The sequence below is a fragment of the Solanum stenotomum genome, chromosome 4, assembly GCF_019186545.1.
Source record: "Solanum stenotomum isolate F172 chromosome 4, ASM1918654v1, whole genome shotgun sequence".
Classification (NCBI taxonomy): domain Eukaryota; kingdom Viridiplantae; phylum Streptophyta; class Magnoliopsida; order Solanales; family Solanaceae; genus Solanum; species Solanum stenotomum.
In genome coordinates, this window is record NC_064285.1 from 3977941 (window position 1) to 4004724 (window position 26784).

A 26784-nucleotide genomic window follows, 5' to 3' on the forward strand; every position below is an offset into this window, starting at 1 on the left:
AAGGGCTGAATATGAATAGGCTTTCATGGCCTTTTCCCTTCTTTAAATTAAATCATTTGAGCTTCTAATTTAATAATTAATATAATGTATATACGTAAAAAAAATTAGAAATTAAGAAACTTGAAATTAAGTAATGACAAATTATTTTAATCAAGACGACATTAAAGTGATAAAAGTAGTATTGATAATAAAAATATAATTTTTTAAAATAGTGAAAATGATAAGAAGATGAATAGTAAAAGTTAAAATAATATAGATAATTATGATAGCAATAGTGATAAATGGAAATAATAGTGAATTATAAAGTATTCGACTTATTAGCAATTTAGAAGCTCAAAGAAATAAATTAGAAGAAAGGAGGGACAAAAATTGGTGTCAACAGCTTGCCCCTCTTTGACCGGAGATGATGAAAGAGTCTTTGGGCAAAGAAGTTGACTTAATAGCTAATTTTGTCGCGACCAACAAATACGGCCTTGGAAAATGTTAAGAAGATTGGTACTAGCGGATTTTAGCCTCGAGGGATCATGAAATGAGTTAATTGAGTTGAGATACAACAACGGTTATGAAAGAAGAGATTGGATAACCAACATATCACGTGTTCGTGGTATATAGGCAGAAATGAGTTCGAGAGTAGATCCTTGACCTTTGCTAGCGAGTTTGATATTCCTCTTCAGCAAATTTGCCCCTGTTCACTGCTAAGAAAAAGTTCCACGTTATGCTGCATCCTTTTGGTGTCGTCCGCACCGTATTCAACACATGTTTTTATTTTATGTTGACCTTTGTTGAAAAGCTAAACTTTCTCAACAATTTCCCCAGTTTACTGCTAAGAGAGAGTTCCATGTTGCGATACATCTTTGGTTGCTTTAGCCTATTTTTCCTGAAACTCGTGTTAAAATTTGTCATTAAGGTAAGAGATAAAATTAAAGTGTAAGAACGTATAAATGAATGGTAATATATGTATGTGTGAGAATGGTATGAAGTCGTGTGACTTATGAAAGGCGTGTAGCCAAATGCTGTCTCTAATTGTCTTTAGAGACTTGGTAAATAAAGATGTCCCTGATTGTCTACAGAGACTTGATGTTGAGAGCCGTCTGGCTTATGATGATGAGGTCGTATGGCCAATTGGTATCTCCGTTTGTCTTTGAAGATATAGTGGCATATGACGTCTCTGGTTGTTTTCAGAGACTTAATGATGACTAAAGTCTGTAAAGTTTAAGGTAAAGTCGTTAAAGTAGGTAAAGTAGATTAAAGTAATTGGTAAAGTAGTGAATAAAGTAAGAGTGTAGCCGCCTGGCTTATGCAAATGATGTAAATAATGTCTCTGGTTGTCTTCAGAGATTTGAATGATAAATAAGGCCACCGGTTGTCTTCGGGGACTTAAATGAGGACTCCGGTTGTCTTCGGGGTCTCAATGATAAGTGATGTCTGAATTTCCTCCGATTGTCTACGGGGGCTAGTTGTAATGATGCCTTCGGTTGTCTTCGGGGACTTAAATGATAAATGAGGCCTCCGGTTGTCTTCGGGGTCCCAATGGTAAATGATGTCTAATATCCTCCGATTGTCTACGGGGATTAGAATAATAAATGAGGCCTCCGGTTGTCTTCGGGGTCTCGATGATAAGTGATGTCTGAATTTCCTCCGATTGTCTACGGGGACTAGTTGTAATGATGCCTCCGATTGTCTTCGGGGCTTGATGAAGTGATGCCTCCGATTGTCTTCGGGGCAAGATGTTGATTGTTGTAAAAAATGTAGAGTAAAATTACAAATAAAGTCATGATAACGTAAAAATAAAATAAAGGTAAGTGAGAAATAAAGTTGTGTGGTTGATGACTGTGGAGCCGTGGGGCCAAGTGATGTCTTTAATTGTCTTTGAAGGCCTTTGTTGATTCCTATAAAATTTAAAATAAAGTCGTTAAAGTAAATAAAGTGAATTATAAATGTATTTAATAAAGTAAAAAATAAAATTAGTGAAGTTGTTCGATTGTTGTTGATGTCGATGATTGTAATTGGTTGAAAGTCGCCTCTAATCTTTGATATTTAGGCCCTGAGGCACAATTTGGTGGATCAAGTGGCGCATGTAATGGACTTAATTCCTATTCAATAAATCAAAGGGATTTTACCTGCAAGTTTTGGGTAAAGATGTTAGTAAGAATATAAAATCATGATGAATTAAAAGATATAAAGTTAGAGATAAAGTAAAATTAAGGATGTGGTCATTTGGCTTATTCAGGCGAGGTCCTGGAGGCAAATGATGACTTTGATGTAATCCAGTAGGTACTTCTTGTATCTTTGTTGTTCCTGCACTCAAAGAAAGATTCTTAGTTGGGAGGGGGTGTTGATTCGTGTTGACTTAAAGCTTGACTTTGTTGGCCCTCCGTCCATCCTGTTTGCTCAGACTTTGTGATCTCCATTTGAGCCTTGGTAGATGAACAGTAAAAAAAAGAAATGTCTTATAAAATAAAAATAAAAAATATCATTTGACAGAGATATTTGTTAGTGTGTAGAAAAATATGCAAGTATATGTTTATAAGTTGTAAAAAATAATTTCTACCAACTCTTAGATTGTGACAATTTTGAAACAAAATGAATGTCCTTTGTCTGTTATACTTCTTGTCAGGTAGCAGCCTATAGCTTGACAATATCCGGTCATTCCTTGACCATATTTCCAAAATCTGCCCCAGTGTCGATTTCAGAAAAAGTATGCTAAATTTATGTTGTGATGAGACCGAACCTTATATAGGTTGCCTACGTATCTCACCAGGAGAATCAGGTCAGAACGTAGTTCAAGTTACATAGAAATGATTTAGAATTTTCTAATAAAGGGACCGAATCCGATTTGGATTGCCTACATATTCCACCAAGGAAATCAGGCCATGTGTAGTTCAAAATTACATAAATAGTAAAAGGATTTTAAATTTCTATCATAATGTGACTGAACCGTATGTGGGTGGCCTACGTATCCCGCCGAGGGAATCAAGTCAGGCGTAGTTCTCCTGTTACAAATAAGGAAATTTGGAAATCTTACTATAGTAAAACCGAACCTTATGTGGGCTGCCTACGTATCCTACCAAAAGAATCAGGTCGGAACGTAGTTCATATATACATGAAAAGTGGAAGTTACATTCAAAAGAAACCTATCTAAAGTTGCCCTTTGGTGTAGTTTCTTGACTTCTCTTGAATGGAAAACTTCATGCTCGAATATTGTCATGTTGCCATGTTTCTTGGTCAATTGTTCAACTATAGATTGTCTTCACATCCTTCGATAATCTTGCTTGACTTCAAACTTTTCATTTGTTTCATTATGTCACAATCATAAAGTTGACAGATTTAATTTTGAAAATTAATATATAAAAGAAAAATGAAAGTAGTAAGTAAGAGGTAATTAAGAAAATAGGAAATGCATTCATAGATTTTGCAATTAAGCTTTCAAAAAATGAGGCAAAACAACATAAAGTTTTAAGGCACGATTTAAGCCTCGATTTTTTAAAAATCGTGCTACTCCAAAAAGTTTTACTACTTGCTCAATCTACCAAGACTCCCGGCGAACCACAAACGGAGTATAAGTCCAATTTTTCAAAGTCTCCTCTGGTTTAGCACCCCAAATGGTCTTTGTCTCGGTGTTGTAGAGAGGCATGTACGATGTTGTAGCAGTAACCTCTATCGTTGCTTGTCCTTGGGTCGTTAAGATAGGAGCACCAAAGGCCGACAAAGTATCATTTTCCACTTTTCTAATGGGCACAATACTTCCGTTCAGCACCACATTTTCCTCTATAGTTATCATATTCACATCAACATTTCCATGTTTAGGCAGAGGGTTGTTGTTCACGTTGGGCTGAGGTCCAGTAAGTTGGATTGCTCCTTCTTTAATCAAAGCTTCAATCTTGTTTTTGAGACCATAGCAATCCTCGGTGTCGTGTCCAACAACTCCAGAATGATAGGCACAACGCTTGGAACCATCAAACCATTTTGGAATGGGATCAGGAATTTTCCCTTCAATCGGTTGTATCATATCTGCTGTTTTCAACCTCTCAAACAACTGAGCCAATGGTTCGGCTATTTTGGTATAGTTGCGAGTGGTTTTGATTTCATGATTTGGACGAGCTCTAGGTGCAGCATATGGTCGATTTTGAAAAGTTGAAGCTTGGAGTGGTTGGTATGAATGTGGTTTATTATAGGTAGGAGCTCGAGGTTGATAGTAGTTCGCCTGGGTGTTGTAAACATGGTAAGGAGTTGATAGAGAATGGTAGAGACTCGGTGAGGCTTCACCAAATTGGTAAGGGTAAATGGGTTGATGTGGTTGAGTTAGGTAGGGATGAACTTGACTCGGCCTATGCCCTTGGTCAATCATGACAGCAGATACATCTTCTTTCTTCTTTTTGTTCCCATTGATAGAACCATATTGAATTGCTTTGCTTGCAGCATGCAAGGCTGTAAAGTCTTGGATTCTTCCTGATTTGATCCCTTCTTCCAAGATTTCTCCCATTCTAATGATTTCTGTGAACTTTTGTCCCATCATGGTTATCATTTTCTCATAGTAAAAACTGTTATCTTGGGATTCAATGAAGGTAGCAGTCATTTCACTTTCACTCATCGGTGGTTGGACTCTAGCTGCTTCTGACCTCCAACGTAGAGCATACTCACGAAATGTCTCAGTAGACTTCTTCTTTAACTTAGTGAGGTAGAACCTATCTGGTATGATGTCGGTATTGAACTTGAATCGATCCATAAAGTCTTGTGCCATATCACTCCAACCACGCCATTTATGGAGATCTTGTTGTGTGTACCAAGCAAGAGCTTCACCAGATAAACTTCTTATGAACAACTTCATCCTGACCCTCTCGTCTCTCCCCACTCCTACCAGTTTGTCACAATACGCCCTTAGATGTGTATGAGGATCACCAATTCCATTGAAAGTATCAAACTTTGGCAGTTTGTACCCTACAGGCAAATCAATGTCAGGTTGCACACAGAGATCCTCATATTCTAGGCTTTTGTTTCCCCTAGTAGTTTGGAGATTTCTCATTGCTTCCTTAAGATCGCGAATCTCTCTAGCTAACGCATCATCGACCTTTGCCTTGACATCCTTCTCCATTTCCTCATATTGATCTACCTCGGGTTGAAACTTGACTGGTATTGGGTTGGTAAAGGCTTGAGTTTCCATCGCATATACTGGAGGAACATGTTGCACATAAGGAGCGGCAATATGTGCCCCTTGTATATGCTGAGTTGTATAAGTTTGGACAATGGGCGTATTTTGGATTGGAGGTGGTGTATTTGATGGGTTTACATGATTAGTTGTAGGTAGTGGATAAGTATTGGTGGGTAGAGAAACATGAGGAGTATGAGTTGGAGGTTGGTTTTGTGGGTTGACAATTGATGGATTAGGAGGAGTAGCATAGGTATTGTAAGTAGGTGGTTGACTCTGTGGAGGAGTGTAGATGGGTAGCAAATTTGGTGGATTTGCGGGAGTAGTTGGAGGAAGTTTATTGTTGGTAGGCGGAGGTTGTTGTGGAGGAAAGTGTTCAGGTACTGGTGAATCAAGTGATGGAAAACGAGGTGGGTTTGGTGTAGTACTCCTAGGTCCAGGAAGTGGACTTTGGAGTGTGATGGATAAGTTGGTCAAGTCTCTAACCCGAGTTAGTTCACTACGTAAATCCTCAATCTCTTGAGTCAAACGGGCGATATGTTCATCATGTTGAATAGTAGCTCTATCTTCGGAAGTCTCGGGAGAGTCATTAGGAACCATGATATGTCCTGGACCAATTGGATCAGATGCGGTTGGATTAGTCATAGTAATTTTTCTTCCTTGAATAGCCCAACTACGTCGAGGTAATGTCGATGACTTGGACCTTGTGAAGTAAGGATGGTCGGCCAGCTCGATTGTCAACACGAATCAACTTGGTGGAAAAAAATAAAAATAATAATAAGACAGAAATAATGTTAGTTTTAAATGAAAAAGTAAAGTCATGTTCACATAATTCAAATAAATCACGTAGCATGCAAGTCATCAAGTAGAGTCAAATAAGTTGTAAGAATAACATGTAAACAAGTCATCAAGTAAAGTCAAATATATCGCAAAGATAACATGTAAACGTGTCCTAATATGCTTATGACCTCTTTGTGCCAGAGGTTGGCCTAACGTAAATTTAAGAAGTATATTTGCCATAATATGTCATCCCACTGCTCTTGATTAATTAAACAATTTTATTTCTCCAAAAATAAAGTACTAGATAATGAAATTATTTATTACATGTCTAATAGATACAACGTAAAGTACTTCCTAAAGTAAAAGAAATTCTAGTATGTCCGTCCTTCTTGGTTCCTTTTGGCGAGATCACCACTTATTGTATTTCAGCGTCAAGTCTTCGTATCTATCACAGAAAGGTTAGTCATACCATCCCTAAAGTTTAATTAATTAGAGCAAATGGTCCATATTTAGGCGTAAATATTTCTCAAATATGCACATAAATAATGATAGGTCGTCACTTGGGGTCGAAAACCCACTTGGACATTTAAGGTAAAGTCGACTAATGGACTTAATACACCAAGGGTATAAAGTCTCTTAGGTCATGAAATGATGTATGCTCCTTGTAAGGTGTGTTGGTTTAGCTCTACTCTAGGTAAACTAAGAGTGGGTTTACTAGACACAAGGTTCCCGAGTGGACTACTCGAGTGAGAAGGCTACGCGGTCACACGGAAAAAGATCCGGACACCCCGCGCATATGCCAACTCTCCTAAATTTTGGAATTTTGAAAGAAACTTGCGGGTGCGCAAAACACACCTCGCGTGTACGTGTGATAGGGTGAATTTCCAAGAAGTGGAGAAATATGAACGGAATGACAGTTAAGAAAAGCAGTAACACATAATCATTTATAACAGACAAACAATTTATAGCATGTAAACATAATTTGTGGCTAATGAATAATTTATACCATGTGAAAATAATTCAAAGCAAACAAACAATCAGTTGCATGTAAAAGCAGTTTACAACAAATAATGTAATTAAAGTAAGCACATAAAAGCCTAATTAAACTAAATTCGTTGTGGTTAGAACCTATTAAGTCCCCAGTGAAGTCGCCAAGCTGTTATACCCCATTTTAACCGGGTCAAAATAGTGTACAACATTTTGGTGATTTCTAAAGTAATTAACTAAGTCAAGAAGTCGCCACCTAATTAATTACGGTGAATTAGGGCACCTAAATTGATTAAAGTCATGTTTAAAGTTAAACTTCATTTTAAGGTCTACTAAACATAAGATTCTAGGTAAGGGTTCAACTAATCTAAAGGGAAGGGGTTAGGCATCCTTTAAGATCCATTAAAAATGGTTAACCGGCCGAACTTAATTAATTACTTAGGCTAAGTGTAAGAAAGTAAAAATTATTTATAAAAGCTGACTTTTAGAAGAAAAACTTCAGATTCAAAAATTGAAAATATATTTTTTATGAAAAATGCGTATAGTTGGAAACGTGATGAAACTCGTGAAATGATTTTACATTTGTATAAAACTTTGCTTGTTGAAATGAAATGAAACTTGAATTGTTAGAAAACTAATTGCATTATTTATATCTAGATGTTTATCTTATGTGATAGAATAATAATAGCAAATAATGTTAACTAAACATAAAAAAAGTTATAAGCAACCAAATCACATAATAAAATGTCAGTCACACTAATAAACAAGCAATAAAGAAAATAGGATAAACCAAAATCATTTTTTGACTTTGGTAAAGGAATGACATTTCGGGATTTGCCGTTTTGGCACGTCCCTCTTCATTTCTGTTTGGATGCCTTTCGAGGGAGCAAGAGACACAAAATAAGATGTAGATGCATGTTTCAAGTCTTGAGTTGACGTTGAGTCTTAAAAGTGGGACTCTTCGACTCCGATGTTCATGTAAAAAATAAAAAGAGAAGTAGTTAGTGAGGATAAACTGATTCACGATAAGTTAGAACTTGTATTTGGAAGAAAACAATATAATAAATCATAGTCCAGAAATAACCAAACAGGCGGAACATATGACTAAACATAGACCTCTTTAAATAAATTTTTAAAAAAAACAAATCCAACAAGTCGATGTTAATGACATAACACAAGCATGTATTTTGCATACAAGAAATATAGTCTCAAATTCATGTTTTGGTGCAGATGGTCATATTTAAGGCCAAGTAATAATATTTTCTTACCCACATTTATTTTTGTGGTTATCCTGCTTTTAACTTAGCATGATTATATTTAATGATATAAACAAAAACTTTTATGAATCAATGTTATACATGAAATAACTAGCAACAAAACATTGCTACGACTAAACTTGACCGTAACTTAAAACTAAACAAAATAGGACTTATTATTTACTAGTATTCATATTCCGGTTAGCATAAGAAAGCATACAGTAAATAATTCAACTTAAAAAGAAACACCATTTTTATGAACTTTATTTATATCTCACTTCTAACCACAAAAACAGTGTATAAATCAGAATAGGTTCAGATTTTTACCTCTTGTTGAGCAGTGAACGATGGGCGTTATAGGTCGTCGGCTTTGAATTTACCCTCTCGTTGTGAACAAATTCGGACTTCAAACGAAATGAGTTTTAAAGAAAAGTAAATAGAAAATGCAAGAGTTCCAAGGATGATGGTAGCTACATGTATAAGTTCGATCTTGTATGGTGATGTTCTTGTCAGTATTTTGTGTCCTCCTTTTGTTGAAGATATGAGGTCGTATTTATTGGAGATGAAAGCTGGAATTTTGGGCGGGATTTGAAAGGTTTCGTTGAGTCAAAAGACCCATTTGAAATTTGAACAAAAGCTGCTCGAATCAGCTTTCTTTGTAAAGAAATCAGAACTCTAAAAGTTCTTTGGCCTTTTGTGATCGGAAATCTTTGAAAGTGAGATAGTTGTCGAGGCTTGCACAAAAACGAGATGGTGAAGTCTGCCATGGTTTGAGCAATTTGGAATTTTGCTTGAAAGAGGAAGAGATGAAAGAGACGTGTGGTGAGGCACTTGTAAATCCAGATTAGGGCTGCGGATTTGGGCAGAAAAGTGGGCCAAGATGGACTGCTCGTTTGGGCTGGAAATTGGACAGATTGAGATTAAATAGAAGGGCTGAATATGAATAGGCTTTCATGGCCTTTTCCCTTCTTTAAATTAAATCATTTGAGCTTCTAATTTAATAACTAATATAATGTATATACGTAAAAAAAATTAGAAATTAAGAAACTTGAAATTAAGTAATGACAAATTATTTTAATCAAGACGACATTAAAGTGATAAAAGTAGTATTGATAATAAAAATATAATTTTTTAAAATAGTGAAAATGATAAGAAGATGAATAGTAAAAGTTAAAATAATATAGATAATTATGATAGCAATAGTGATAAATGGAAATAATAGTGAATTATAAAGTATTCGACTTATTAGCAATTTAGAAGCTCAAAGAAATAAATTAGAAGAAAGGAGGGACAAAAATTGGTGTCAACACAAGGTATTTACTCCTATTTGGTTTTATTCTTCCACTTTAGATAGGGATGACAATAGGGAGATGTAGAACGGGTTCAAACATTTTTTTTAAAAGAGAGTGGAGTGATGTATTCGTCAGTCACACAAATATAGTTGTATTTTAAATAATAAAGTTAAAATCAAAAAAATTATTTTTAAAATAGTAAAGTGAATGGAGAGAATATATATTAATTGAGACAGTTGCCTAAGCTGCATGTAGACTATGGACTCTATCAAAAGTCAAAACACATCTCTTTCCTCAAGATATAAAATGATTGGTGGAGGTTTAAGATTAATACATTTGGAAGATGTATACATCTCCGATAACCAATGTATAAGGCTTAAGTCATCAACAACCACTTAAAGTTGTCCGCATAATTCACTTAGACACCTGAATTCAGGCTTGTACCTATTGAACACCTCTACCTGTCTAAATTCTAACCATTTGAGCATTTTTTGCCTACATGGCATTTTGAGTGTGATTCACGTATACTGAGCGAGTGAAATGTGAAAATATTTAATTAAACTTTTTTAATTTTTTTTTTAATCTTTCTCCGTCTTTGTGGTTGCTGCCACTACTCCTCAACCAAATCATCAAGCAGTCGTCTCCGCCTCTGCTTGTTCGTTATTATTTTCTTCGACTCTAGATAGATTAAAAATTTGTTTCTTTTCCTTTTTTCACTGAATCTTTGTCATATTGTTGATTTATGGAAGCCAAACAAAGTTATAAATTTGTAATTTAACTCTTACTTTGTGACAATTATGACGAACCAAAAGTAACTCAATGGGCTTATTCCGATCCTGGCCGCTGATAACAATGAGTTTGTCACTCACAAGGATACTCCGATGAGGGAAGAAGAACAAGGACCTTAGTCGACGACGACAAAAACAATGAAGTTCCACAAAATCTTTACAAATCATTTTTAACTCTTAACACTTCTTCATCTTCGGAGCTCCTGTCTGCTCTTGACGTCTTTTTCAAAGTAAATTTCTCTAATTCACTATTCTATTTTTTTCAATTGTAGAAGCAAAATACTAATCTAAATGGATAGACAATAACAAAACTATATCCTTTTTCATGTTTTTATGTGAAGTGCATATAGAAGCATTAATATAATGATTGAAATTATTGGAGATTTCAGGGCCGCCGGAGGTTTTGAACAATGTTGAAGTAGCTGGAATGGATTGCAGTGGAAGAGTTTGGGTAGTGAGTGGGTCGGGCTTACACATTTTTTAATAATAATAATTTTCTTTTTCTTTTAAATTATAATACATTTTAAAATAATTTTTTTGGATCCAAATAACACATGTCATTATTTAATTTGCCAAATTGCCATGTCACCGCGAGTGTATATCACTCATTTTATACGTTTAGCTGATTGTTCAAACAATGTTAAAATGGTTCAAATTCGAAGGAGTAGAGGTGTTCAATAGGTACAAGCCTGAATTCAGGTGTCTAAGTGAATTATGCGGACAACTTTAAGTGGTTGGCGATGACTTAAGCCTTTTTATTTTATATCAAAGTCCAAATCAAATATCTAAAGTATTCAAATTTTGACTCCAACAAACTCTGTCAATCTATTCTCAAAAGCGTGTACACAGAAGACTCTTTATTCAGACTGTCTTATTTTTAAGCTTCTACAGCTTACTTTGTCATTCTATTTTCAAAAACGTGTAAATAGAAGATCCTTTTTTCAGACTGTCTTATTTTCAAGCCTCTACGGCCGGCAGAGAAAGAAGAGAAGGAAAAAAGGAAGTACAAGCTTGCCCAAACTATGCCCATCCCTAATTAGAGGTTGGGCATATTTCACAATATTGACCTAAATCTTGTGTGACTTTATGAGCCACCAGCAGCCTTAACAACTTCCAACTTTGACTGTAATTATTAATTCCCACTATTGTTGATGTATGCAATTAATGATTATGATTAGCAAATTTTATTAGAAATTACTATAGTTTGGTTTTTATATTACGAGTTGTAGCTACACTTTTACTATTTACACTTTATAGCAAGGTTTGGTTGCTAGACGACTTTATTCAGTATATTTGTTCGCGAAACGAATATATTTTGTGTCAACAATATTTGTTCATGCAACAAATACAATCAAGGCGAAATACAAAATAAATAGGAGTGTTGGTATATTAAAAAGGCAACAAAATATCCAAATCATAGCCATATAATAGAATTTTCTTTTAAAAGAATAAATCAAATGAATGAAATAATCAAATAATCACTTTCCCAAAGTGTGTCCTATTGTTGTTGGAATAATTCAAGTGAAGGAAATTGTCTTAATTTCTTAGTTGGATGAGGACTTTCCACCTCATCCTCGCCCGAGGCAAAACCCGGCCAATTATCTGGTAACACCGGAATATTCAAGTCAAAGTTGTTGACCGACCCCACACCGTTCGACGATGATGATGACGTCACCTTCCCTTCATAATGGCGCCTTTTGTGACCACCCAAAGCTTGTCCAGTTGGAAAAGTCTTGTGGCAAATGGTACACTCATGAGTCCTTCCACTAACCACATTACCTGACGTGATGACTACAGATTGTTCGTAGACTTTATCTCTATTACTACGATGACTAGCTTTGTGTCCTCCTAAAGCTTGATAAGATCCAAAAGACTTACCACAAACTGAACACTTGTACAAATTCTTACTAGTAACATTGTTATTGTTATTGTTATTGCTACGTGCGAGCATGAGTAGACACAAAGCTAAGTATTCATCTTCAGTAATAATTGATTGTTGCTCTTCCATGACGATGCTACGCGATCGTTTCGATCTGATCTTGCCTTTAGTCCATGAATTCAAAGCTTCAAGTGCCATTACTATAGTTGTATTTTTCTTAGAGAATGAAGAATTTGTTGTGAGTGAATAGAAGAAGGGATATTTGTAAGTGAATATATAGTTGGTGAGTGGGATATATAGAAGGAAGTTGCTAGACAAGTAGTAGGAAGGTAGTAATTATAATTATTAGGTAGTTGATTAATAAGTAGTTGAATGAAATTGAAAAATGAGCAAGTTGAAGTAGTGAATATTTTATTTAATGCAAGTGGTATAGACTATAGTATATATTAGACTATGGAAAGCTAAACAAAATGTATATTGACTTATATTTTGTGTGACTTTTTCAGCCGCCAGCAGCCGCTTGCTTAACAACTTGTCAACTTGTCAAAAGGGTATGAAATGTTAAATTAGAATTTGTGGTTAACTCCCGTCTCAAAAACTAACTTAAAGAAAGGAGGAGGATTATCAAAAACTTATAAAGAGTTCAATATTTGATACATTCATGAGACATTTCATTCATTACCTCTTAAGCTCAGACTAAAATATTTTTTATTTAGTGTTTCACTATTTGATCTGGTGCGTACACATTCATGGATGGGGAATGTCTACCCTCCACAACTATCCGATTTCCTGGGGGCTAGGGATGGATATAAAAAGTTGAAAATTTGAATTGAACAGAATCAAACTAATTCGATTCTTCAATTTTGGTTGTAATTTTCTTAAGCTTCGGCTTAGTTCTCGGTTTTAGGATCTCGATACTTCAATGCACCGAAAAACCAGATTTTATTAACATATATATGAAACTTGTGGCCTAAAATAAGTGATAGATATTTGTGTGACTATAAATCATTTCATTTAAAGATAAAATGAGCATTTTAAAGTTAAATTGTTACTAAATATAAAAATGTGTCATTTTTTGTGAGTCATATAATTTGATACAGAGTGGATACTATTTATTCTTTTTTAATATTTTCAAAATTCAGTTTTATACGGGGTTTTTTCTTTAAAAAATCTAAAAACTAATGAGGTAATGAATCGTGTTTCGTAAATGGGCCTAACAAAGTGGGCTAATATATATGGGCCGAAAGGCCTTATGATAATACAAGTCTAGATGGAAAATTTGCACAAATAGGATCTTTGAGTGCCACCATTTAAATTTTAGCCTCATTGAAAAAACAATGCCAAAATAATAAAGTATGTAACCTAATTGATTCATGAGAAATATTGTTATATTCAGCGCGATATTCCCATTTGATCACTTTAATTTTAACATGTAGGAGTCAACCTGCTCAAATTCAGCGTGATCTATCTATTTGACCACTCTAATTTTAACCAGTAGGGTTTGACTATACTCTATTTCATATGGTAACATAGGTAAAACGGGCCTTCTTCTAAGAACGAATGGAACCAAGTGAGTGGTTCAACCACATAGCTTCGAATTTCGAGAGAGAGTAGAATAAAAGAGTAAGAACTTTGTTTTATAGATTTTAAAAGTTTAAATTAGTGTGTGTAAATGTAAAGTGTTGTATTTTAATTTAGGGTGTTCTTTGTCTTTTTTTGGGGATATTTTTTAGTAGCAAATCAACCCTTAACAATTTCAGTATCAAGTTTGATTTTAAAAGTACATATAGTGATCGATGATCTCTTTTATACATATAAAAAATATTTAGTAATAATAGATTTCTTTTTTAAGATCGTCGCAAAAGTATTTAACAACAATTGAGTTATTAATGTATTACATTCAGAATCATTAAAGATTTTAGAAACATTTATATAAAGGGCTGGTAATTGATATGCTTTATATATGTCTACTATATGAAATATGAGAACTACTCATGATCAAGATTAAAAAATGTGTTTTTACATAGTTAGCATATGGGGACATTAATGTCTTATATCACAATAATTAAAAACAAAATGACATTTGTTTATTGCTTCCAAATTCATAAATTAATTAGAGGTCAATTCCCATTCCATTATAAGCAATTGGTGCATACATCCACATATCATCTGAGCTCAGTAACTGCAGTAAAATGAAAATATTTAATTATTCATTCAATCAAATAATAAAGTAAAGAAAGTGAAAAAAGGGATGTTTTTATTTTTATTACCTTAATTTGTGTCTGCAAAAACTTCACATAATGGACTGCTTCTTCAAGCATTGTGCTTAAGTCAACCTGAATTATATCAATTAAAAAACTCAATTAGAGAATTCTTGATTACATAAACAAATGTTATGTACATCATTTCAAGCTATACGGCTCAGACTCTTCAAAATTGTCATAGCACCCGTGTAAGATCTTTTTTAAAAAAAATTATTTAAAAAGATCTGACATGCACTTATCAATATTTTTGAAGAGTCTAAGCAACATAGATTTTACTGATTAATGAAATAAACATTGTTTACCTTTGTGCCATTAGGGACAAGACCTTGCAAGATTCTCAATCTTTCATTGATTCTTTCTCTTCTTTTCTGCATTTTTTGTAAATGAAACTATTAATTTCAGGATTTGACTTATATACACGAATAATATAAAGAAATTTTCACTATCAGCGTAATTTAACATGGTGTAGCAGATAACTTGTCTTATTTTATATATTTCACTTTTTACGAACAATTACATATAGTTATCTTTCAGGTTACGTGTAATCGAATAAAATCTTATGTTCTTACCCTTGCATAAAGGCTTTGTGGATCTGTTGCAGCCCCTCTGCTTGCCCTTGTTTTGGTTTTTAAATTTGAATCATCCTCAGAGCTGCAACAGCTTGTGCTTTGTCCATTATTATTTGTCTCTTTGTCTCCAACTTCTTCATTGTTCATTTGAATGTTCTTTTGGTTCTTTTTGGCTTTTGGTTGGCTATTCTTCTTATTTTTTGATCCCTGCATTGAGTAAATAATTAACCCCTATTACAAATTATCATCTCGAGCTATGTTGTTCGGATTCTCCAAAAATATTGCCACATTTGTCAGATTCTTCGAATATAACCTAAGAATCTGACATGGACAATATTTTTGAAAAGTCTGAACAACAATCATTGAGTTCAAGATTCTAATAGAAAGATAATGAATGTCTGAGGTTGATTTCTCAAATGGTCACTTATTATTTCAGAAAGTCACCTTTTTCAACAAAGAAAGCGAGTTTATGAGATAATAAATATTAATTGAGTGACTATCAAACTCAAATTTATGTTACTCACATGATCTCTTGACACCTTTGATTTCTTCTTAGGATTTTCAGACTCCTTGAATTTTTCCTCCTCTGTTATTGATTGAACTTCAACTTTATCAAACTTCCTCTTTAACAACATTTCATTATCCAATTGGCCAAAATTATTGCCAATATTTTCTTTCATAACATAATCATCATTAGACAATGAATTTTCAAGATTCTTGTTGCCCATCATGTAAAAATTAGTGGACTCAACATCATACTTATGTTGTAAATATTCATGACTTGTGTTGTTGAGAAAAAATATATCACCACTTCCTCTACTATCAATACTATTTTCTTGAGAAAAATAATCTATGTTACTAGTACTATTTAAAGTATGAGAATTAGAGGAAGAAGAAAAAAAACTCCCTTCAATAGTATCATCTTCACCATGTAATTGAAACATGAAATCTGATGAATTTTCATTAAAGAACATTTTGCTCAAAGATTGACAATATTCTTCATCAAAAAATGCTCCCATTTGCTCCATTATATGTTGAGTGATTTTTTTAATAAATATTATTCTCAAAAAGTGATGGGACAAAATAAGGTTTTTGAGGATGTTTACTTGGAATATGAGACAAAAGTTAGGAACTTATTTATACTAGTACTAGAAAGGGTTATAAGTTAAGGAAATAGAAGAATGTTTATTAAATAAATAATTGATACTCCGCTTTCGTTCAATTTATTTGTCTTGTTTTAATTTTATAAGAAAATAAAAAAAAATGAATCTCGTAATATGTCAAATATACTGAAATGTTATTTAATCTTGTGATCTGAAATGTATCATGTGAAGAGTTGAAAATAAAAAATGTGTTCTTTATTAAATAGATTAAAGAGGAAAATAGGACAAATAAATTGAAACGGAGGAAATTTTATTTGGATATTAAAAATGTATAATTGCATAAGGAATCTTTATCACCAGGCAATGTACAACTAAGAAGTGGGACCAAGTTCATGCAACTAATAAAATAAAAATTATGTCATTCTTCTAATTAGAGATTAATCATTAATGAAATCTTGGACTAATTAGAAGGATAACTGTCTTAATCTAATCATTGGGACAATATGACTTCTAATTTTTAAGTTTTAATCCACTGATTAATGAATTAAATTGTGTTGTTAAATATTATTAATGATAATTTATGAGTTTCGCAGAAAGAGAGAACAAGAAGAAGTAATAAGTTTTAAGAAAATAAAGAGAAACACTTCTCTACAAATTATATATTTCTTGTTGGCTTGTACTCATTTTCATCGCCTTAGATTTAAAGTGAAAATTTTAATATTTCGTTATTATAAAATGAGGGGATATCATGAAATTGTACAGGCTAGTTAAAGCGAGAGAAACGTTTGTAATCTGGACTAAGTGAAGTGTATCAAGGATAATGAAAATAATGTATTATTGGAGAAATTTATTAGACGTAAAAGACAGACATACTTCTACAATCTCTTTAATTGAAGAGGGGAACATGACTATTGTATTAGGGGGCTATGCTTGAAACGAGTAGGGTATTTCTTCGATTTATAAATACATTTGGTGTTTCTTCGGTTTATTTTCATAAACCTACTTAATTATTTGATACGATGATAAATATTTATTAAAATCTATGATATAATAAAAGAAACCTAATATTTTTCGATACAATCAATTTAAGTGATTTTTTAAAAACCATTTAAATTTTAACACTTATGCTTACTTATTAATCTTATAGTTGTCTTGTTTAATTTTATTTTATTTCTTTCGTAATTGAGTTCCCATTACCTATTAACAGAATAAATCGAAATATAATAAATTAATTAAGATACTCTAGCTGGCCAAACATCCCCATACGTTATGTAAGTTAAAAAAAATTAAAGTAATTGAGAGAACGTGATGATATATAAAGAAGAAGAAAAATGGGAAATGTTAAAAAATATACAGCGTTTGAAAATATTTATATTACATAGTTCAATAAATAATATTATACAATATTACATCTGAGAGAAAGATATTTATACACAATTATAAGATAAATCATGTATTTAAGTAGATTTTACACAATTTCATTAGTGTTAAAAGTTAATTAAGTATATTTTATCTCTATCTTTTTCAAATTACAAACCTTAAATTTGATGGAATTCGGATACATTCCAAAACGTTCTGATACATTGGGTCTCGATTTCGGACACATCCATCAACGTCCTGATATATCGCGTTTTGGTTTTGGATACATCACATTATGATATATTGTGTATGTCTTGATACATTGCGTAAAGTGATGCATCCAATTGATACATCGCATAAAGTGATGTATTCGACTGATATATTGCGTAAAATAATGTCTCAATACATCGCATATATCTTGATACATCGTTAAGTAATGTATTCGACCGATAAATCGCGTAATTGAGTGGGTGGATGGGGGGGGATGAATTCAGTTGGAGGTAAGGACAGTTGATCATGGAAGACAAGTACTAATTTCTTCAAAACTACTAACTAAATCCGACATAGTAAGTCCAACGTTCGATTCTTGTTCCTTTTTGTCTCAATACCTAACCATTGTTCTTTGTTGTACTAATAATTAAAAAAATAATTTTAACATATCCCCACGTAACCTTGTTTTTGTTGTAATATTAAAGTGTTTTATATGACGGTGAAATCAGAATTTCTACTAAGGAGAATCGAGATATAAACAATTGAACAAATAAAGTGAAAGACAAGAAACACTATAGAACGGTTGTAATGTGAAATGTGCACATAAGACTAGACAAAATTGGAAAAGATCACACATACCATAATGTGGAAGTAACATATATACATAAATCATTTCAAATGAAAGAATGTAGCGTGAGATAGTTTGATTATGTCCTGCATAGACCTCGTGATTTTCTATCTCTCAAAGTCTCAGTATAAAATTATTTGAGGTAAAATTGTTAAAAAGATGACTCAAATTATTTTGTAAATCTACTACAATCTTTCAAAATTAATACACATATCACAGACAATAACTAATCACATTATAAAAATAATTTTTACCTCATAATCTAATCACCTAGTTGTTGTTTTTTTGCCTATTCATATCTATCATCAAAGATGTCTCGAACTTATTCGCATCAAATATTATATCAAATCAAATAATTAAATCGTAAAATTTATATATTAATGATCAATTGATAGATAAAAAGTTTATAAAGATGATAGCTGACACATGTCTTTTATTAATTAAATTTAGTGTACACATAATACAATGATTGGGTATAATTTTTTTCTATTACATTGCCTTATCAACCCTTCCATCACCATTTCACACCTTTAATTAAAAAAGAAAATACAGTACATTTTTATTTTGTTTCATTATAAATCTTCTCTTTCAATGTACTTTGAAGGTCACACCAACCTTTGCACGATCTCAAGAGAGAACAAAAAAATAGTTAAAACAAAATTATAAACCTTTGTTTTAAAAAAAAAAAAAAAAAACACAAATGGTTGGAATAAAATCTAATTTTTTTAGAAAAATATAGAGATTTGAACAACTCCAAAAGATCAGATTTTGATCTCTTGGGAATGTATTTCCAATTGGCTATTTTTGGCCGGCTTTGCACGACTTATTTTTTTATTAAAAGAATTTTTCCTTTTTTTTAAATAAAAATAAAAAAATAAAAATTAAAGCACATATTTTTGCCAACTTTTGAGCATATACAAGAGTGAAAGATGGCCATATATATATATATATATATATATATATATATTTTTATTATTATTATTATTATTTTTTTTTTTTGCCAACTTTTAAGCATGAACAAGAGTTATATATATAAAAATAAAAAAATTATCTAGTATAGCTTTTTATCGATGGAGTTTAGATGAGTATCCTCCCACTTCTCTTAAATTTGCCCCGGATCATAGACACAAATCCACCAACATACAAGTTTAATTGTAAGTTGTCACAATGGATGATCCTACGTATACTTACATAAAATTCTATATACGCCACTGAAGAATAAAGTAAAATTTTGTTTTATCAAACTTCAAATATTGATTGAGTGGAAAAAAAATAATAGTCTTTTACTATTGAGCCAATAATTTCATTAGGCAATTTTATTTTGTTAAAAATTATCAATAATTTCATCTGAAGCCAATAATCCTAACACTTGTTTAAATTGTCTTTTACTATTGAGCCACGTTTCTGTTTAATATATGATATTTCCCCTCTCCTATGCATGCATTACCTAGGTCATTACAAAAGATGATACTCCTATCTTCGTTTCAATTTATTTATCCTATTTTTTATTTGATATGAAATTTTTAAAAAAAAAAAAATTAAAAGAATTTTGGATTCAATTTTGTTGCTCTAACCATTATCAAATTAATACATATTTCATTTAATATTTCAGGTGCTTATGTTGTGTATAATATTAATCCTGTAGCATATCAATTTTAACGAGCCTTTCAAACTAGTTCTATTAGTGATCGACTCTATAGTTTGGTTTTTATATGAAACTTCTAATACATCTACTTGTCCCAAGAATCTTGGATATGTAACTGCTCAAGATATTATCTAGTTTAACGGAACCAACTGATTTTTATATTGGATTACGAATAGAAAGAAATGGTAGATATTTTATAAAAAAATCATATAACTTTTAAAATGGAAATCTTAAACTAAAGATATGTTAAATATACGCAAATGCTTTTTAATTTTGTGATCTTAGATATGTCATGTGGACAGCTAAAAGTTGAGACTTGTCCAAAAAATAGAATATTTTTTAAACGAACTAAAAAAGAACATAGAACAAAAAAATTGAAACGGAGAAAATATATTTACATAATAACATCTTGTAAAATTCAACTGGGATTAGAAAATGAATATATTTATTTCTTTTCAATATTTTATTTTTTCAAAGAGTTATTATGTACACAAAGGAATTTCAAAGTAGATCCAATTAGACATGGTAAACAATGAATATCTTCAAACATATTATTGAACCATTCATCGCCTAACTTCCAAATTAAATAAGATATTATTAACTTAAAAGAATTTTTCCTATATATTTTTCCCATCCTTAAGATTGTTATTAACTGGTAAGAATAAAATCAGATACTTTCAAACTTTGTTGCACAAATATTATCACTTTTAAAAAGAAAAATAGATTTTTTAGATGGTGGTCCCTTTTAAGGATAGTAAATTATTTAGTAAATGATACTCTTTTTTATTTTTCTTGCAATTTATGACCTTTTAGATTACCGTTAAAAGATTCTTCTTGATCAAATTAAAAAATTTATAAGAAAATGTTAAATCACGATATGAATTTTGAAGACATCAAATAACAATCTAATATAGTATATTATTAGTCCCAACTCCCAAAGAGCTATATTTACAAGAATTTTTGAAAATATGGACTAAATTTTAGTTAAATACATATTTCAGAATTTATTATCTCTAACTTATTAAAAATCGCACGTCTAAATTAAAAATACATTATATAAAAAATAAAAAGGATGGCCATGGGAAATTAAGAGAGCCATTTTCTTGAACCTAAGTTTATAATAAATGTTTTTTTAAAAAAATGTTTGTTCGAACAAATAATACGACTAACTCAATCATTAATTCTAGTAAATTAATTAGCGAGGTGTCGTTCTTTAAATGGTTTGTTTTTTTATTTATGGGAATTAATTAAATTCTTAATCATATTATTTTTTTAAAAAATTGAGCTTAATTACATGTAATTTTAATATATCTACTCGTGTCCATACAAAGGCCAAAAGAGTTTTTCTTTATTAAATTCCTCATGGCTCTTCTAATTTGTAAGAGATGGATATATTAATTCGTCCATAATTAGCATAAAAAATAATAATTTGAACAACTCTTAATCACACTTACATGAGCTGAAAAGATATGATTATTCATTAATTTAAGTTTATCTCATCATATTATATCTTAGACCATAATTATAGATCTTTAACGTCATAATTCTTTTCAATATTTTAATATAACAATCTTAACTATATTTGCTGTTATCAATAAATTATGCAATTATTATTAGGAAAAACTATATTTCAAGAACCAGACAACACCTAACAAATGAAAAAATTGGGATAAATTATTATTTTTATGGTTTAAGGGATTAAATAAAAAAAGTTGGTAATAGGAATATTATTTTATTAGTTCAACGTGGTCATGGATTGAATAAATTATCATTAAAGTATTTAGAGTTGTGCTGTATTTAGAAGTCAAATCTTAAAAAGTTTAAGATGAGAGTTGTCAATATCAAAACATGTATAATATATTATATTTATAATCTATCCTTATAATATATTCCATAGTTTTGTCTCTTATAATTCTGTTTATTGCTTTAAAATTTATTAATTGTTTGAAAATACACCTACTAGAAACATAAGTTTTTCCCATCGCAAATCAATGACGAACTGATTTGATAGAATATAATTTTTGTTCTCACTTATTTTGCACAGAACGAGCTCAATAGAAAAATGTATGGTAAGAAACATATTTTCACTGAAATACTCAAGACTTTCTAATTTATTCGTGTGAGAATATTAGTACTATTTTTTTGTTTTCTCACCGATTCAATAGAAATATCTACAGGAATAGCCGTTGAACATTTTTTTCAATGGTAATTTCAATTGGAAAATAGTAATTTTTTTTAGTAGTGAGCTCTGTAGGTTCTGAAAACTGAGGCAGATCCAAAATTTAAAATTTATAGATTCATCAAACTAAAACATAAACTTTATTATAAGTGTTCAAGGAAAATCGAACTCTTACTTGAGGAGGGCAACAAAACTTAAATAAGTTTCATTTTTTGTCACTAAATCAAAAATTTACTTTGTTATTAGGTTTCCAACAATAGTTTTTATATTTAAAAAATTTCTTAATATAATATAGATTGAGTATATACAAAAGTTACTGAATTTTCGATAACGTGGACCTGATACACTAAATCCGTCCCAACTTGAAGTTGAAGGATCATGGTATATATGTGTAGTTTAATTAATAACGACTAAAATGGGTACAAAAAATTCTATTAATGGATTAAGACAGTTTAAACTATAAAGTTTGACTTAATAAATCACACGGTGAAAGAATTAATTATTAGAACAGTACGCGTATTCCTTTTATCTCTCCAACTACTAATATAAGTAACTAAAAAATTAAGTTATATATATGATAATAATATATCTTTTATATATTATAAAAGTTAATTACTGTGTATATAATATAGTATTATAAAACTCAATTATTAATAATTGAAGTCGTTATTCTAAAATTCATTAAAATTCACAAAGTTGAAATCTTAATTCTACTTTTTGATTGTTAAGGATACTTTGGCCCACAATCTTTTACTTAAATTAGAAGCAAGTGAAAAAACTAAGAGCAAACAACACAAATTCCTTTACGTGTTTTTCGTGTGTTTTCAAAATTACTATTTGTGACAGATTTCGATTCCTAACTACATATATCTAACACGTCCAAATATATGTATCTCATATACAAAAGTTAATTGTAACTTATTCTGGATACATTGTATCCAAGCGTAATTTACATATATATGAGTTACACTAACTCTCTCACACGCCTCTCTTATCTGCTCGTCTCTCGATCGCCTCTCTCCTTCCGGCCCATTTATTACATATGTTAGCCCACTTTGTTGATGAAGCTCTCAAATGGATGAAGGTTCGGAATGTTTGTCCTTGGAGGCCCATTTCATGCAATGTTCATTACCTCACAAGTTTTTAGATTAATTTTTTAAAAAAATATTTTTTATAAAATACTTTATGCAATTCTTTTTCATTTCACTTGCCTCTCTATACTCGTTCTAAATAGATTTTTCTTTTTACTTGTCCATTTTGACAAATTAAGAGAAATATATCTTTTGCTTTCAATACTACTCTTATCATTAAATAACTACATAAAATATTAGTAGTCAGATTTAGATTTCTAAAACATAATTAACAAGATTAGTCTAGTAAAATAAATTCCTAATTTAATTATTTTTTAAGAAGAGTGTCAAGTCAACATGAACTAAATTAAATGAAACAGAGGGAGTAGTTGAGTAAACACTTAAGCATTCAATATTTACATTAAATCAGTGATATAAAACATGGCATGTATCTTTATTACCTAATAACTATGATTAGTTAATGTATAATTTCACTTAATGCATTGCTTATTTACTGAAATAATACTATCATAAAGGTTGTATGTCATATATAGAGAAAACATAAGAGAAGTATTCCACATTTTACAAGCAATTAGGAAATTAATTAATAGCACCCTTTCCTAGAACTATTAGCTAAGAGTTAAATGTTTCATTAGGGTAACAAATTTTAATTTTTTAGGAGAGTCTGACCTTCTAATACACATCTTATTTTACCACAATCTCTAAAATTCTCTACCATTTAAAAAAAAAAAAAAAAATTCCTCTCGCTGGAACATCCCTATCCCCTCTCGAATATATCCCTCCCCTCTCGGATATATCCCTCCCCTCTCGGATACATCCCTACCTATACAATGTACATAAAAAGATTTCAAAGAGAGATAGGATCATAGGAAGAAGAAAAACACACAAAAAAGAAGAAGATAGTTGAAGATATATACTGAATCATATGCTATCATGAAATAAATTGTATAGCAAAAAATTTGCTAGAACAAATGTTACAACCAACTACTATTCTGTATTTTTACCATCTCTTTATACAAATGTGCCACCAAAAATAATTCATGATATGGGAACGATAACGAATGTCCTAATATATTTCAGCTGGTGAAGCGCGTAATTCTGGCGCGACTAATACTTCCTTAGATGTCATTTCCAGCAGTGTAGTAACCCACATTCTTATCCTGTGAAGTACAACCGCAAATACATTCAGTTAAAGGGCTCAGAAAAGATATCGTTTCACATCTAAATTCTTTCTACAGCTACGAGCCATGGGCTCGGGAAATATTGAACTCACAAAAACTTATTTACTAGCTCTGAGACATTGCCAAAGCATGAGTCTATGCATAAATTAACCAAGAGTGAACAGAGTAAAAGGTTTACTACATGCCTGGGATAACATCCTTTGCTTGTTTCGAAATTGAGTCCTGGCCTTGTTAGCGACCGAGTTTGGTGATTTGTACATCCTCTGAAAAAGGAGCATTATCAGAATACATAAATGTTCAGTTAAATCAAACATTAGAGATTCAATAAACAAGGAAGGTCGCTTTTTTTTTTTGGAGACCTGACATAAATGCAGACGGAAGAAATAAATTTATATATCAATAAAATGTAACAAAGAGGGAGGTCAACTGAGATACTTTCCGCAAGTATTCATAAAATTACCTTTTCAGTTCCGGATATACGATGCTCAATACCAGAAAGCATTTTTTTCTTCGGTGTGAAACCAAAGACAGTATGAAGGAACTCATTTTCCTGCACAACAGAAACGATATAGGTAAGAACGACTAAATAGGTAATATAAACACCAACAGTCCAAAACTCAAGTTACGGGTAAAGAAAGTATACCTGCATGTGTTTTACAAAACCTCCTCCAAGAAAGTGCTTTAGGAAATTTAACTGTTCAATAAATTACACATAGTTTCAGCAAATATATAACCAGTAACATGCTATTAACAAGACAGAAAGGGACGACAATAACCTGTAACAGTTGACACCAAGTAGTTGTGGTAAGCGAGTCTCCGCCAATTTTCATTGAGCTCTCTGGAGTATACCCTTCCTGATACCGATAGTAAGAATATTACCAGAGGCAACATCTAATACCATGACAGAGCAAAAACTTGACAACGGGGTACTACCTCAAGAAATTCTAAGATATCTCGAAATGTATTTCTTTGACTGTTTAGGTCCTTCTTGGCGGACCCTTTGCCTCCAGCCTCTACGGAGAGACTTCTCACCTGATTCAGGACCTTCGCCCTTAATCCCTGGATACGTAAAATATCCTTAGATTTGTTTGCTTCGTCAGTGGAGCTGTCACTAGATCCTTTATCTTCAACAGAGAACTTTTCAAGACTCCCGACTTCAAAAATTAAAGCAAGTGCTTCACCAGCTGCAATGCGGACAGCTCTATCATCCTTATCCAGCAGAGTTGAAAAGTAGGAAATTGACCTGCAACATAGGTAGAGGCATACTTCAATTATCTCTCTCTCTCTCTCACACACACACCAAAATACAATCTTGCATCCCTCTCTAATCTTCATTTATATATAGGCAGGAAGTTACAAAGTATTAATTTTTTTTTATGACCAAGTTACAAGTATTACTTTTCTCTGTTCTTCTTCTTTTCCTTTTATTAGTTTTTTTTCCTATTTCATTTAGGGGTAGATCTGGAATTCAGGTACATACCCTTGCCAGCTTTTCGGGTTTAGTGCCAATCCACCAACAGTGGTAAGTAGGAAAGACCAAGCAGATACCATTGCTGTTATCATTGGTGGTGAAGGTTTAGCAGTAGCCACCTATCAATGAAACAGATGCAGATGTCAATGACATAACATACTGAAAATCATGTAAGCGAAACAACAAAATGGTTAGATAGGGATAAGGTTTGAGTTTCTAGTATTCACAGATTGGGATAGAGGATCGGCATTAACATCACATTATGACATCCATATAATAGCAACAAAACCAAGCTTCTAAAGCAGTGTTCAACTGAAAATAAACATATAAAAATGAGTAACATACATTAGGGCCAATTTTTGGATGAATGACTTGCCACATCAATTGCATTGACTTCTCTGTTTTCTCTGGTTCTTCGCCTCCAACAAAAGTGATAATGGCCAAACACTCCAGTAGCTGCAACCACCCAACAAATATTGTCAGTATTCAAGCTCAACAAAGTAAATGCAAATACTAAAAGAAGCATCCACCATCTACAAACACACCGAAGATATCTTAGATGCGTCAGAACGAGATTTAAGAGCCTCTGTAATAGGAGACACTGATTCTTCCAACATTTCATGTGCTTTGTCCCCCGGGCCTGCAGTTAAAGCCAGAAGTCCTAATGACAGGAAATTACACAAGACAAATTTAGGCATCAACTTGAAGGATCACTATCTGAACTCCAAAGCTCATCAATATGCAGAGCTAGAAGCTTACTGACCAAGAACATGAGATGCTAAAGTTATCTCCTTGGAAGAGCCCCTCTTAATGGAATTCAAGCATTGTTGCAACAAAGTGGCAAACCTGCAAGATAGAACATAATTATGAGCGCACACACAAAGAAGTTACAATTACAAGCAATCTCACTAACCAAATTGGCCCTCTAGCAACCCCCCCCCCCCCCCCCCCCCCCC

At 32.1% G+C, this 26784-nt stretch overlaps 3 protein-coding genes across 4 annotated transcripts in view; all 3 read right to left on the bottom strand.

Annotated features, from left to right (window-relative positions):
- The window catches only part of LOC125863215 (zinc finger protein ZAT10-like), a 17331-nt gene extending 4918 nt beyond the window's left edge, over positions 1–12413 (bottom strand). Inside the window, exon 1 of one of the 2 annotated variants that reach the window (XM_049543385.1) lies at positions 12029–12413. In XM_049543385.1, the coding sequence (XP_049399342.1) occupies positions 12029–12326 (298 nt within the window). In that variant the 5' untranslated portion in view covers positions 12327–12413. Of the gene's footprint in view, positions 1–11657 lie in introns of those variants that run through there. The other variant, XM_049543384.1, reaches the window with a different exon arrangement.
- Positions 12414–14195: 1782 nt separating this feature from the next.
- Positions 14196–15989, bottom strand: LOC125863042 (transcription factor RSL2-like). Its single transcript, XM_049543183.1, has 5 exons — positions 15486–15989; positions 14962–15168; positions 14695–14760; positions 14399–14464; positions 14196–14310 (listed from the first exon to the last, which is right to left on the bottom strand). The coding sequence occupies exons 1-5, from the start codon at positions 15987–15989 to the stop codon at positions 14242–14244; spliced, it is 912 nt and encodes a 303-aa protein (XP_049399140.1). The 3' UTR covers positions 14196–14241.
- Positions 15990–24063: 8074 nt separating this feature from the next.
- The window catches only part of LOC125862577 (uncharacterized), a 5563-nt gene continuing 2842 nt past the window's right edge, over positions 24064–26784 (bottom strand). The window contains exons 4-13 of the mRNA XM_049542688.1: positions 26592–26674; positions 26374–26489; positions 26174–26284; positions 25838–25947; positions 25291–25600; positions 25134–25211; positions 25001–25051; positions 24818–24907; positions 24543–24620; positions 24064–24336 (exon numbers count right to left, since the gene is read on the bottom strand). Coding sequence (XP_049398645.1) covers positions 24295–24336; positions 24543–24620; positions 24818–24907; positions 25001–25051; positions 25134–25211; positions 25291–25600; positions 25838–25947; positions 26174–26284; positions 26374–26489; positions 26592–26674 — 1069 coding nt within the window. The 3' untranslated portion in view covers positions 24064–24294. The remainder of the gene's footprint in view (positions 24337–24542; positions 24621–24817; positions 24908–25000; positions 25052–25133; positions 25212–25290; positions 25601–25837; positions 25948–26173; positions 26285–26373; positions 26490–26591; positions 26675–26784) is intronic.